Source organism: Crocodylus siamensis, chromosome 1 (genome assembly GCF_052110815.1).
Source record: "Crocodylus siamensis isolate JL-2025a chromosome 1, ASM5211081v1, whole genome shotgun sequence".
Lineage (NCBI taxonomy): Eukaryota > Metazoa > Chordata > Crocodylia > Crocodylidae > Crocodylus > Crocodylus siamensis.
The window spans coordinates 204,274,215-204,289,196 of NC_143395.1; the positions used below are offsets into that span (position 1 = coordinate 204,274,215).

The 14,982-nt window shown below is 49.4% G+C and overlaps 1 protein-coding gene across 2 annotated transcripts in view; it reads right to left on the reverse strand.

The window, feature by feature from the left end:
- Window positions 1-13,298, reverse strand: part of FBLN7 (fibulin 7) — a 61,332-nt gene extending 48,034 nt beyond the window's left edge. The window contains exon 1 of one of the 2 annotated variants that reach the window (XM_090053075.1): window positions 13,012-13,298. In XM_090053075.1, the coding sequence (XP_089909201.1) occupies window positions 13,012-13,086 (75 nt within the window). In that variant the 5' untranslated portion in view covers window positions 13,087-13,298. The remainder of the gene's footprint in view (window positions 1-13,011) is intronic. The other variant, XM_090053064.1, reaches the window with a different exon arrangement.
- Between the last annotated feature and the right edge of the window lie 1,684 nt (window positions 13,299-14,982).

A 14,982-nucleotide genomic window follows, 5' to 3' on the forward strand; every position in this document is an offset into this window, starting at 1 on the left:
GCAGGGCCACTAAAAAATGTAGAAAATTAATTAATCTGCCCTGGGCTGCCTGTCATGCGGCCCTTGATGGCTTGCTGAAACTCAGTAAGTGGCCCTCTGCCCAAAATAATTGCCTGCCTCTGCTGTGTTTCCTCTAGAGAGACAGCAAGTGGGGCAGCTCCTAGCCACAGCCCTGCTCACCAGCTCTCTAGTGGCAGATCTGAGCTGTGCCCTTAGAGTGGGCATTAACCCTTAATATGCAGCTGCTCACAGCATGTGCTAACTTTAATATCACCTAACATTCCTTACAGTTAGCACATGCTAATTTTAACATGTAACCATACCCAAAGAGAGGGAGAGTCCTCTAGTTAAGGCAGGGGTGGGTAAAACATGGCCTGCAGGCTGGATCCAGCCCTCAAAGGGGCTTTGTCCAGCCTGCAGTGAGTCCCTCAGTCCCACCTGCCATGGTGCATCCTGCCATATTTTGCCCAACTCTGCAGTAGGCAATAGCTATTTACACCTCAGAAAGACCCTGGTTTCTATGTTTGCTGAATACATTTGAAAGGGAAAAGACATCCATACTTGCCTGTCAGGTGTCTACTGTGAAGGAAATCACATACTGAGAGCATGTTTGTCTCTCTCTGAAATAAATGGTAGCTGAGGGAAAATGATATGGGGCTTTCTTGTATATTGCTATCCTCCTTGGATACAATAATAGACAGAGAGCACACCTAAAATCAAACAAGGTGTTGGTTGGGGGTTGGGGAAAGGACATCACTTGCCCAATACACATTACCTAGGAACTGAATAGAGAAATAAAGATGGGGCTATAAAGACAAGGTATTAAAATGGCTTTTTGGGAAGAATGGTTGTCTAGGAACCCCTGGGCACAGGAAGATGCCAGTCCCCAGCTGAGGGAAGCTGGGAATCATCTGAGAAGAGCTGGCTGGATGCTAGGGGCTGGAAACACTAGGCCTGTGCGAGTTGGCTGTGATCCTATCCGGCTTTGGATCTGGCCGCTTTGGATGGCCACAACTGGATCTGGAGCTCTGGACCAGGTTTCTGCCTCAATCCAGCCGAAGTGGCTCTGAAGCTGCCTCGGAGATCTGGCCATGGGGTATAATGGGAAATCAATGAAATATCTATAACTGTGTTGTTTCTTATCCACCTTGGATGAAACATGCAGGGATGGTAGCTTCTGCTGAGAGCATGAAATCTGCCAAGTTCGAAGAAGATTGGTACAGGGATTTGGGGGGTACTGTACCCCAAATTCTTGAAAGCCAAACTCATGTCATAGCTGCGTGTCACACCACAGGGGGGTGAAAACTGCAGAGCTGGTAGCTGAGGCCACAAAGCCTGCCAAGTTTCAAGGAGATCGGTGCAGGGGTTTGGGAGGAACTGAAACCTTGAAATACTGACAGATCTCCCTGAGAAGCTGGCTCAAGTTAGAGTGGAGTGAGATTTTTCTGTTTTGCTTTTGCACATTATGGTATAAACTTGTAATTGCTATTCATTAATATGTTAGTGATTGATTAAACATTATAATTGTATTAATTTCACCCCACCATGCTGCATGCCTCCTCCAGAGCCAGCATTCTGGCTCTGTGTCTCCTAGAAATAGGAAGGACACTGGAGCCGAACTGAGCCATGGCTGCCTACATCACATTCTGTGGGCAGACACGCCATTTCTGCTCCAGCTCCTCTCCAACATGTGTCCTGAGTTCTACCTGGGAACAGTAGCAGCCAGGAGATAAATGCTGCTCCAACAGGTGGAACTGACCCATATGCATCTGTTCCTAAGAGGCACATTGGAGCTGAACCAGGAAGAGCTGCAGCAGAAATGTTGTGCTTCACTGCTTTATACAAGCTGGTGAGCCTTTCTGCTGCAATCGCTTCTCCATTTGGCACCAATGTCTCCTGAAAACAGAGGTGCAGAGGGCAATTTCATCCTGCAGCTGTAGTGTCGGTGTTGCAACATCTCTGGAGGTTCTTGAGGCATCCCAGGGTGGTACAGTGCCCCAGCTGAGAACCTCTGATGTAAGCTAACCTATTACACAAAGGAAATATTCAAGCCCTGCACCAGTGATTTCTTCTTGAGCGGACGCAATTTGCGCAATCCTGTCTTCTGAAATTAAGAAGACCTTGTGTAGTATACATAGGCTACTGGTAGGGGGTGCACAGGGGTGCAAGGGGGTGAACATGCTCCCCCGATGAAACTGGTTCCCCCCCTAATGGCCAACACTGATGCTGTCAGTAGGGCTGGTGCCCCCTCTGACAAGGCTGCCGCTGTTGGCGGCTTCTGTGGGTGCCCCCCCAGATTCAGGAGGCACCAGTCACTCATGCACATTTACAAGGAAGGGGAGATCCCTGTAAAGGGGGCTAGTCAGAGGTCCAGTGGTGCATGCCCAGAAGAGCCCGGCCTGCCCATGTATCAGTTAGAAGGAGCATCTGGGCACAAGCTTCAGCTGAAAGAGAAAGTAGCTCAGGCTATGCAGAAGTAGGCAAGGGGCTGCCCTTCTTCCAGTCTGCAGAGACCACAGAGCAAAGAGGAGCTGGGAAAGGAGCAGAAACTGGTCCCTTTGAAGGACAAGACAGGGAGCTTGTTCTCCGTGGCCCAGAGGAACAGAGTAAGAAGGGAATGGAACAGCCTGGATAGCCATGCTGTGGTGTCATACCCAGTGGAGGTGGGTCAGTCTGGCTGGAGGGCCTAATGCAAGCAAGATTAAGTCCACAATAAAGATAAGGGGTTGAGGAGAGTGCCCTGGGCAGAACTGGTGGAAACAGGGAGACAGAGGAGCAGAGGTTCAGAGACTGAGCATCTGCTCCCCCTATGAGGGAAGAGCTCCTGGAAAAGGGCTAGTATGAGCCCCCCTGCTTTAGTAAGAGGCTGCCTTGCACCTGGTCTTCCCAGGAAACCAGCAGTACAGTGAGGACTATGCCGTGCTTCCAGAAAGCTGACCTTCTGCCCAGGTTCTGCAGACTCCTGGAGATGGATGTTGTGTTTGTAGGCCTGGGCCTCATAGACTGTGGTCATGTTTGCTTGGTGTTCTTCTTGCCCCATCTGCTGAGATACTGGACGTGATTACAGGTGTATTTATGCACACCTAAACTTAATGTATATTGAGGCAATTTAGGCACACATCTACGTGTGCATGTGCTAATGTACAATAAGGCACATTAAATTTAGGCATGAATAGCTAAGTCACATTAGCCTATGAGCAGATGTGTTAATTTGCATTGAGTGTCTACATGTGGGCTAATGCAACTTAGCTATTTGCACCTAAATTCGATACTTGCTTTTTGCAAGTATCAAATTTAGGCAGGACTAGCCTAAAACTGCCATTTTTAAGGTGCATAAAAGGCACATGTGTGGACACACTCTTAATACGCCTTAAAAATGGCAATTTTAAGCTAATCCTGCTTTAAAAGGTACATGTAGACACACCTATTGTTGTCCTTGGGGCAGAGAATAAGTAGGAAACTGTTCCTGCTCATTTTTCTGTATAAACAGGTAAAACATAGCAGCAAACAGGTTTTTTTGTAAGTCTCCAGGAAATTTTTGAACAAGTGAAACTACCCTAACTTCAAAAGAGTTTTATAATCACACAGCAGTAAGCAGCTGCAAGCTTGTCACTGCCACAAGCAAACTCACTAGTAGCTGAAACTCCTGAGGAACGGTGGTGGGCATCAGTCCAGTGAGTTATTGATTCCGGCCTGGAAACTCTGGTTCATTCATTCAAGATGCTGCCTTGGTCAAAGGAAAAATGTATCTAAGAAAACAACTGGTGCTGTAATCATGCTGCAAAATCTAAACGAGGTGTTGGGCAGGGAGCCGTCCAGGCCAAATGGTCACACAGTTCATGCCAAATGCCTTACAAGTGGTGCCAAATCCTCCAGTGGGTCCCCACAAAGGGAAGGAATGAAAGTCTTCCTCTCTGTCCAGCTGCTGCACTTCTGCAGGACTGCTCTGGAGTGGCTCCTGAGCCACAGGGCTCTCAATCCAGTGCCCTCTTTCATGGAGTTGGCAGGGTGTGCACCTCTGCAGACGTGACATCCTGGCCTTCTGGTTTCACCCTGCCCCTGTATGGGTGGATGGCCCCCATGCAAAGCTCAGCTGTTAGAGATCAGTCTGCCTTGAGATGTATGTGAAGCTGGTTTGACCTCACTTCCATGCCCATGCAGTGTGGAGGATGGGCAGAAGCTGGGCCTGAGTTCACGGTTATTAAATAAACAATAATAACTAATAATGCTGTGCTCCTCCAGACCCTCTTTCATAGAAAGTTGAAAAGGCAGGCAGGCAGGCAGGCTTGCTCTTGGGGCAGAGGAGACTGGACACATGGTGCCCACTTAGCGCTATGACAGGTTCACCACAGAGGAAGAGAAGGGAGGACTTAGCTTCTTTTCTGTCCCTGTGCAGGGTGACTAGCAGCCTAACCCTTCAGTCCTTGCAATGCTTAGGTAGGAGTTCTTCAATTTGTATTACAGAAAGCCTGTGTCCCACCCTCCCCCATTTCACATCTCTTTGTAAAGATGCTGAACTCAAAAACAGGCACAAAATATCCTCATAATGATGCATCAGTCTGCTGGAAGATTTTACTTGGACAAAGCTAAAAGTTTTATCCTGCTTTTTGCCCAGCGCAGGTCACTTATGTGTCTTGTTTGATGTTACAAGCTTCCCTTGCCAACCGTGGTTTGGAGTATCAGTGTTTAATATTCTATATACCATTTTGGCTACCACAGTATACAGTTTTGAGCAACCATGGCTTTTCATGGCTGCACATCAGCCCACCACCTCCCATTTCACATAATCCGCGCTCTTGCTAGCCACCTGTGGTGCTCCCATCTCCTCATGCACCCTCAGTCTCGCATTGTGTTTCACACTGTTAACATCCAGTCACAGATGCTCTGCATTTTTCTTCCACTTTCTTTGTGATTTTTGCATTTTGCCCTTAATCATGGCCTCTAAGTGCATGAGTGGTGAACATGAGCAATTTGTGAAGAGGGCAAGGAACGTGATGTTCTTGGAAACAAAATTAGAGCTGTGGGATCGTCTTGCACATGGAGAGAGTGTGGCAAATGCAGGGAGGCATTCTGGTATGAAGAAATCCACTGTGAGAATCATTAAGAAAAGTGAGGCTACTTTTAGGGCTAGTGTTATGAATGATCCACTGGGAAGTGCTAAAGTTTCTTTAAAAGACCCACTATTCAACAATGACACTTTTTAAAACCCATTAAAGGTAAATAAAAATTATTTTTATACACTGTATCATTGGCAAGGCATAGGGGGTGCACATGGGTGCACATGCACTCCCTAAGATTGGCAGATTGGCCCTCTATGAAAAGTGCCACCAATGGTGCTGGCGGCACCTGTGGGCAGTCGCTGCTCGCCGCCCCTCCCTCCACTGACACCTCTGGCAGCATCTGCAGGTGGTCCCTAATTGCTGCTGGCCACCATTGATGCTACTGGCGGTGTCCGCAACTGCCGGCTGGTGCTCCTCCCCCGCTGCTGACATCACCGTGGCCGCCGGCGGGAGCTCCCTGCTCACTGCTGCCACCCCCCTGCTGCACAAATTGCCACCACCACCTGTGGGTGGCTGCCGTGCCCCCCCCAACCTCTGGGGCATGCAGCATTCATGCACGGTACGTCCCTTTATTATTCATATTCAAGTCCCTAACCCCATTTTTCCCACAAGCCTTTTGTCTTACCAACCACAGTTTTGTCAACCATGGGAACTTTCAGGAACCTAACTCCCATGGTTCGTGAGGGAAACCTGTACTTAAACAGATGCTGAATGTGCAAATACAGCATTGTGATACCTAAGCAAGTTCTAGGCAAGCCAACTGGGGTGTAGGAGACAGGCTAGCCATAGCACACTGTACAAGCTCCTTCATTCTGCTGTGAAGCTACTGTACCCAGACTAGGCTGGTGTAGGTATCTTTACTCTGCACCACAGTGCACAGTGTAGACAACCTCTAGGACGAAGGAAAGCTGCTGGAACACTGGGCTTTTCCCAAGACAAATGCAAAGCTGTTTGAGAGAGAGGGTCTAGGGCAGTGGGCAGTGTTAGTATCAGGAAGTTCATGCAGTCCACAATGGTCAGCTCAACCCATCTGCCTGTCAGGTGCATTAGCTTTGTGATAGCTGCTGCATAAATCCAGCTATGTGGATTAGCTGAAGACCTGCTGAGGGAATGTTCCCTTTCACATGATTGGGACTATGCTTAGCACAAGGTTTTCATGGATTCCTGGGTTTTCAGGGAGCATTCTGATGAACAGTCTGATTCCCATATACCACAAACCCATGAACCCGATCCAGGCATTCCTGCGCTGACCCCACAACTGCTTCCTACGAGATATAACCCAACTCCATCTGAGTGTGCAGACTTCCAGCAATGGAGAATTCACTGTGCCCCTAGGCAAGCTGGGCAGATAGATCACTGCCCTAACCCTTAACAAATCACGACCTGCTTTCAAACTGGATTCTACTGGGCACTGGACTGTTGTGCCCTTGTCTGATATCAGAAATCTCCTCCCCAGGTAGGTATTAATATCCTACTAGCTACTCTCCTCTCAAACATTTCTTTGAAGCATAGGACAACTCTAATTCTCCCTGGTGCATGAACTTCATCACTGTCTTTCATGGCATCCTACTTGTACAGGACGGAGACAGGGCAGCCCTCAGCATACAACTACAGTGCCTTGCAGAAGGAGCTGGCTGGCCGTTCAGCTATGTTCTCATTCAGGCAGCTGATCCTGGATGATGCAATCTGCAGTGCTCTGCCTCGTGGTACTAGACATCAGTTACTTGGCAGCCCATCCCATGGTGCTTTTATCAAGAGCAGGATCTATTATATCATTGTCTGTCACATCTCTTTTTATCTTGAGCTGTGTGCTCACACCCACTTTGGCCAAGGGGTCTCTGAAACAGAGTTACTCCTGTGTCCTTTCCTTCAGAGAGGACTTTGAGGGGATGCAGTGCAAATGTGCGTCATGCAAAGGCAGCACCCATGTTCTGGGGCTGGAGGCACTGCTCTAAGTGGTCAACTTCTCAAGCCCTGAGTTTTGGCATTTCACTGCTGGCCAGCAAACAGAAAAGCCTGCCTTGCATCCCTCCACAACAGCTGCCCAACAAAGAAGATAATAGGTCTTTACTGCCCCCAGTCACTCCTCTAGCTCCAGGGGCAGAGGTCTGTGTCAGCAGCATAACTAGGGAGGATTGACAGGGGCAGCCACCAGCACCAGTGAGGCAGCTGCCCCTATGTGTCACAGTTCCCCTGGGTGCCTGGCTGTGTTGTTACACCTCTGATTGGTGCTGCAACTTTGAAGGTCCAGGATTCAGACCCTGCTGATGACCACTGGGAGGGTCACAGCAGCAGCACATAACAGAACTTAACTGTTCAGTTTTTCCTTTTAAAAGCATATGGGATTCCATAAAAGCCAACATCAGTCACCAACAAGGTGGTGAAGTTGAGCACTCAGACACTAGAACGTGTCAGAATGGAGGCTGCACATGTCACCTGAATTCACCACTCAGCCCCATGATCCTACACTGTGTGGTCCCCAGGCCCCTGCCTTCACGTAGGCACAGAACGGACAGTGATGGAAGAGGAACCTGCACAAAGAAAAACCTTGACTTGTGCTACAAATACTGCCAGAGGGCTGAGAGATGGGTGCTAGCTGTGTGATCTATATGTAGTATGTGCCCCTCCTAAGGTAGCTGGGACCTTATGGGTAGACATGGGGAGCATGCCCAACCCCTGGTTAAGGCAGGAGGTACTGCCACTCCTCAGCATAACTGCACATTACAAGGGAGGCTAGGGGACAGTGATTGTGAAATGATCCAGTTTGCTATTCAGAGAAAGGTGCGGAGGGTAACTAGCACAGTGCAAATGCTTGACTTTAGGAAAGGCAACTTCGATGTGCTCAGGGCAGTAGTCAGGGAGGCACTCGGAGCCCAGGGTGTAGCTAGTATGGGGGTCAAGGAAAGTTGGTCCTTCCTCAAGGAGGCTATCCTTGGGGCGCAGCAGGATGGAATTCCTCTGCACGGGAAGGCAGGAAAAGGGTCCAAGAAACCTTCATGGCTGAGCACGGATATCCAGGCTGGCCTGAGGGCAAAGAAAAAGCATACTGGAGGTGGAAGCAGGGGGCAGGGACAAAGGAGGAGTACACCTCACTGACCTGAGCTTGTAGGGATTTGGTAAGGGAGGCCAAAGCAGCACTGGAGTTTAGATTAGCTTCTGGGATTAAGGATAATAAAAAGTCCTTCTTCAAGTATATAGGTAGCAAGAAGAAGTCTCGGGGTAACATTGGACCCCTAAGGGGCAGGCCAGGGCAGGGCAGGGCAGGGCAGTTGGTGACGGTTGTGTGAGAGAAGGCAGAACTCTTTAACAAGTTCTTTGCCTCCGTGTTCCTGTCCACTGACAATGGGGTGCTCTTGGGTGATAGCGTAGAGAGGCCCAGGAAGGATGCGAGTCCCCTGACTGTTAGTTTAGACCTAGTTAAGGATTACCTGGAGGGCTTAGATGTATCCAAATTGGTGGGCCCAGATGACCTTCATCCGTGGGTGCTGAGGGAATTGGCTGGTGTCATTGCGGAGCTATTGGCATGGCTGTTTGAGGACTCCTGGTGCTCGGGCTAAGTCCCTGAGGACTGGAAAAGGGCCAATGTGGTCCCTATTTTCAAGAAGGGGAGGAAGGAAGAGTCTGGCAACTACAGGCCAGTCAGCCTCACTTCTAGCCTGGGGAAGGTCTTTGAAAAAATTATCAAGGGCCACACTTGTGAGAGCCCTGCAGGGGAAGGGATGTTGAGGGGAAACCAACACGGGTTTGTGCCAGGCCTGATCCTGCCTGACCAACCTGGTCTCTTTCTATGACCAGGTAACAAAGAGCTTAGATGTGAAGGAGGAAGTCAATGTCATCTTCTTGGACTTCCAGAAGGCCTTCAACACAGTGTCCCACCCAATTCTGGTGGGCAAGCTGAGGGACTTCGGCATTAACATTCTAAGGGACAGCCAGCATGGGTTTGTTGTGGGTAGGTCTTGTTTGACCAATCTCATTTCCTTCTATGACCAGGTGACCTATCACCTGGACAAGGGAGAAGAGATTGATGTCATATATCTTGACTTCAAAAAAGCTTTTGATCTGGTATCCCATGATCACCTCTTGGCCAAACTGCCCAGTTGTGGCCTTGGCTCCACCACGATCCGCTGGCTGGGAAATTGGCTTCATGGTCGGACCCAGAGGGTTGTGATTGATGGCAGTCACTCATCGTGGTGCCCTGTGACCAGTGGGGTCCCTCAAGGCTCTGTCCTGGGACCCATACTGTTCAACATCTTCATTAACGATGTGGACATTGGAGTCAGGAGTGGACTGGCCAAGTTCGCCGATGACACCAAACTTTGGGGCAAAGCATCCACGCCAGAAGATAGGCGGGTGATCCAGGCTGACCTGGACAAGCTCAGCAAATGGGCAGATGAGAACCTCATGGTGTTTAACACCAAAAAATGCAAGGTTCTCCACCTTGGGAGGAAAAACCTGCAGCACCCTTATAGGCTCAGCAGTGCTACGTTGGTTAGCACTACAGAAGAAAAAGACTTGGGGGTCATCATTGACCACAAGATGAACATGAGCCTGCAATGCGATGCTGCGGCTAGTAAAGCGACCAAAATGCTGGCGTGCATCCATAGATGCTTCTCGAGCAAATCCCGGGACGTCATTCTCCCCTTGTACTCGGCCTTGGTGAGGCCGCAGCTGGAGTACTGCATCCAGTTTTGGGCTCCACAATTCAAAAAGGATGTGGAGAAGCTTGAGAGAGTCCAGAGGAGAGCCACGCGCATGATCAGAGGTCAGGAAAACAGATCTTACAATGACAGGCTGAGAGCCATGGGACTCTTTAGCCTGGAAAAGCGCAGGCTCAGGGGTGATCTGATGGCCACCTATAAGTTTATCAGGGGTGACCACCAGGATCTGGGGGAACATCTGTTCACCAGAGCGCCCCATGGGATGACGAGGTCGAACGGTCACAAACTCCTGCAAGACCGTTTCAGGCTGGACATAAGGAAGAATTTCTTTACTGTCCGAGCCCCCAAGGTCTGGAACAGTCTGCCAGCGGAGGTGGTTCAAGAGCCTACATTGAACACCTTCAAGAGTAAATTGGATGCTTATCTTGCTGGGATCCTATGACCCCAGCTGACTTCCTGCCCTTTGGGCAGGGGCTGGACTCGATGATCTCCCGAGGTCCCTTCCAGCCCTAATGTCTATGAAATATGAAATTGATGAATGCACAGTCACACAGGTGGCAAACTGGCTCCAGGGGCGCACCCAGAGGGTGGTGGTGGATGGGTCAATGTCGACCTGGGAAGGTATGGGCAGCGGAGTCCCCCAGGGCTCGGTCCTTGTGCCAGTGCTGTTCAACATCTTCATTAGCCACCTGGATGAGGGTGTGGAGAGCACCCTGTTCAAGTTTGCTGTTGACACCAAGCTGTGGGGTAAAGTGAATACACCTGCAGGCAGGGACCACATCCAGACAGACCTGGATAGGTTAGAGAAGTGGGCGGATCTGAAAAGGATGCAGTTCAACAAGGACAAGTGCAGGGTGCTGCACCTGGGGAGAGGGAGCCAGCATTATGGTTATAGGTTAGGGGCTGACCCTCTCCGCAGCACAGAGGCAGAGAGGGATCTTGGAGTCAGGATTGACTCCAGGATGAATACGAGTTGCCAATGCGACAAAGCAATAGGCAGAGCCAACCGCACCCTGTCCTGCATCAACAGAGGCATCACTAACAGGTCCAGAGAGGTCTTGCTCCCCCTCTATGCGGTGCTGGTCAGGCCGCAGCTGGAGTGCTGTGTCCAGTTCTGGGCGCCGCACTTCAAGAGGGATGTGGAGAACCTGGAGAGGGTCCAGAGGAGGCCACTTGTATGGCTGAGGGCCTCCGTGGCCAGCCCTATGAGGAGAGGCTGAGGGACTGAATCTCTTCAGTCTCCACAAGAGGAGACTGAGGGGGGATCTTGTGGCTGCCTACAACTTTATAGGGGCCACCAGCAGGGACTTGGGGAAAGTCTGTTCACCAAGCCTCCCCTTGGAGTCACCAGGAACAGTGGCCACAGCTGAGGGAGGATAGGTTGGGGTTAGATATTAGGAAGAACTACTTCACTGTAAGGGTGGCCAGAGCCTGGAATAGGCTTCCCAGAGAGGTGGTGCTCTCACCTTCCCTGGAGATCTTCAAGAGGAGACTGGATGGGCACCTGGCTGGGGTCTTATGACCCCTGCCACCCCCCAGTGCTCCTTCCTGCCCATGGCGGGGATTGGACTAGATGATCTGTCTAGGTCCCTTCCCACTCATTGATTCTGTGATTGAGTCCTTGGTGTCTTGAGCTGGGCACACAATCACTGAGGTCCCGCAAATTGCCTGTCTGATCATTAAGCTTCCTGCCTCAGTTTGCCCCATACGCAGTGGAGATGATCATATTAAGCCCCTCGACTGAACTTAATACATGTCTCTGGAATGCATGGGCCAGTGCAATAGAGAAGCTTTTGAGGAAACAAAAATCCCTTGTTTGATGCAGAGTTAGGACAGTGCACAGTAAATATGGAGCAGGGCCACAGAGGCAGGAGGGGATGAAAGCAAACCTTGAACAGTTGTCTCATTCACTGAGCCCTGTCCAGCCTGTGAATTTAAGGAGGCAGAGTCAGGCAGAAGAACTAGTGAGCTGCTGAACACTGCATGAAAATCCTTACAGAATTAAGGGGATGAATTAAAGTTGTATGGGCAGACTTAACTCTGGCCTGTCTAGATTGGTGAGTGCTTAATTTTGCAATCATCATGCTCTTCTAGTATAAGGAGGGGGTGTTTAAGATACCATCTACATTTTTGGATAGTATTTGTTGCCTAATGCTTCCATAAAACAAAAATATAATGGCTGGATGTATCATGCAGAAAACTGCAAAAAAGTGAGCAGATTCCTGGCAGGCAGTTTCTTTTTATAATAAGCTCTTTGTTAAAGGGTTATTTTTAACTTAAGCAGCCTGCATAAGTTCACTGTAGTGTGTTGAACCATAATATTCACCAGTAGTTAACAGCTCCCTCAGAGAAGCAGTCAGTGCTTGACTTTACCTATGACAGGATAGCACACCAGGTCAAGACAAGAAATGTACATTATACTCTAGTCTTGACCTGGCAAATAGCACATGCTGGTAAATGAAAGACTTAAGTATTAGTGGTAGTATTATACAAAGACAATGTTCTTGTGCATGCCCTTTTAATTTCTCATGATAGCTATAGACTGCATTATAACCCATAGCCTGCTACTGGGCTGCAAAAGTCAAGTACATATGGGATAGAGTCTATTGAAAAATCAGATACAGTTATACTGTGGGAAAGGTTGCACTGCAAGTAAAAATGCAAAGACAGAGGTGGGATCATTTGACTTGACTCTGTATTTCACTGTTGGAGTTACAAATCCAGTGAATTTTACAACTTCCTTAATGTCCGATGACCTCTGAGAAGTTTCAGTGATGCACAGTGAATCACGAAAACTTCAGTCCTTGTATTTTTCTTAATTTGAGTGTTAACAACTGCCCTGCCTTTGAATGAGAAAAGCATCAGCAAGAGAAGAAAATAGCCAGAAAGAGCTTTGAAGGATTGGTAGCTTTCTAATATATTTATAAAAAACACAGTTCCAGAAAATACCATAGGTATTCACAAAAACAGCTCTGCACAAACTATTCCATTCCACAAACTAATTTGCATTCCAAGTTATTCCTTAAACATACAAGGATCTGTTACCTATAGTTATTTCTGCTACTCCAGTTTCCTCTATGAACACACTTGCTGCTCCGTGCATCATGCAGACTCTCACACACATTCCAGGGAATTGCTCCAGAGATTCAAACCCATTTTTTCCTGATAAAAAAGGAATATTCTCTACATGAAATTGAACGGAATGGAACAGCAAGCAGAAGAGCCAGAAGGTGGTAGCAGACAGCTCCTTTGCTCTAAGACCCTGTATGGATGTGATTGAGCGGTGAGCTTACCTGGGAAGCCTGAGACTCCTGACATGTGGTGAGGCACAGGAACAGAAAGAGGCTGTACTGAAATCCAGAAAACATGGTCCCAGTTTCAAGGTGAAATCTCTTGTTAAAAATTAATCTTCAAATGCTTTCCCTCCCAAGGCGTTTCTCCGTCTGTTTTACAAGTCCTTGGGAATGCCTGGAATGCAGCAGAGTGACAGCTGAGTTTGCTTTCCAGCCCTAACCTAGCTTTTACACAGAAGGCTTGAAGAATACCACTCAGTTCTCAAGCCCTCCTCTGTAGGCTGCCCTTGCTGCTGCTGCTGCTGCTGCTACTACTACTGTGAGCTCTCACAGTCCAACACCTAGGTTGCTTGGGTCTGGCTGTGTGACTGACTTATCCCTCCCACTCAAGCCCTTGGCTTAGTGCACTGCAGGAGGTAAAAGCAGAAATATGGGAGTCTAGCAGTGTCCTTGTAGCAGTAGCTACTGATCTTAGCAGCCTACCACTTAGCTAGTAGACATCACTTGGCAGGCAGCACACTCTGACAGTGGTCAATGTGGGGAATATCTTCCCTTTTGCCTCCTAGGGGCTATATTTCCAGCGAGTGCTGCTGAAAAGTGAGCACACCCTGCTGCTGTGGAACAGATTTGCATTATGCCTTTATCCTTCTCTGATGGAGAAGAACTGCGCAGATAACTGGCAGTATGGCCCTGAGGGCAGAACCCCTCTCTGCACTGCACTGCAGAAGGGATGAGTTTGGTGCATGTCACAATTCCCTTGTATTTGGAACCCAGTTCTCAGCTAAGCGCAGTGATCATGGAAGGGGCAGTGTTGGCCTTTGGATGCACATGTGTAGCTCCTAGTGAAGCCTTTGGGACCCATATGTGAGTGACAAGCTAAGGTGGAGCAAGGTTCTTGGAAAACTCATGTTTATATAGAAAAAACCAGGCACAGAAGCGGTGCTATGGTACATTCTGCTGGGGCGCTCCTCTCCTCAGTGTACTGGCTTCTCTCACACAGAAACTAGCAGCTGAACTTTAAAAACATTCTTGGAAGTGGCTGCAAGGGGCAGTGCCATAGTGGGTGGGGGGTGGTCGAGTGGGGCGAGCACCCTGGGTGCCAAAGTGAAGGGACACCAACAGGGGCTGCCCAGCCCAGGTGGGGCATGGGATGGAGCCACAAGCAGCTCATTTGGGGGGGGGGACAGGGGGAGGGTGGCTGCTGCTGCTGCAGGCACTGCCAGGCAAGCATGAGGGAGGTGTGTGCACAGGGAAAGGGTGGGCTGCTGGTGTAGGCTTTGCTCCAGGTATCAAAATTTGTTCCCACAGTACTGGCAAGGGGTTTTCTCACTAGCCACAGCTCCCCGTTTTAGACTAATGGCAGCCCAGAAACAGCCCCTGACAAATGGACACATGAACCTTAAAGGTCTCAGATTCAACAAGATCATTAATGCCACAACCAATAACGGGGGGAATTTTTTCTCTCCCACCAGCACGCCCATGCTGTGTTGTCTTACATGTCCCCAAGAGGGCAGCAGGTGAGTTGGGAGGCAGAGCAGCCATAGCTTGCTTTGTATGCTTCACTGTCTAGTCTCTGTGCCCCTGGCCCTGGCCCCTGCTGACCCCTCTCCCTTCTGTACAGCCCTAGGGAGAACCTAGAGATGTAAAAAAATTACAGGGAAAGGAATCTGTCATCTCCCCAGAGAACTGGAGGCAGCCTAGACTTGGCAAAACAATGTCACATAGACATGGGCCAGATCTGGCCTACCAACTGACTGGATCTGGCTCACGGGTGGGCGCATGCCCTTTGATTGGATCCAGCCTGCACTCCCTGCAGCACTCTGCATGGGGCCAAACCCCACCCACTCCCACCCAGGGCAGCCAGTAGTGCTCCCACCCACACCTGTAGGATGGTCCTGGTCCCCATCCCAGTCCCAGTCCTGATCCCCATGCAGCCACCTGCACATGACTGAACATTATGCCAAGTGGGTG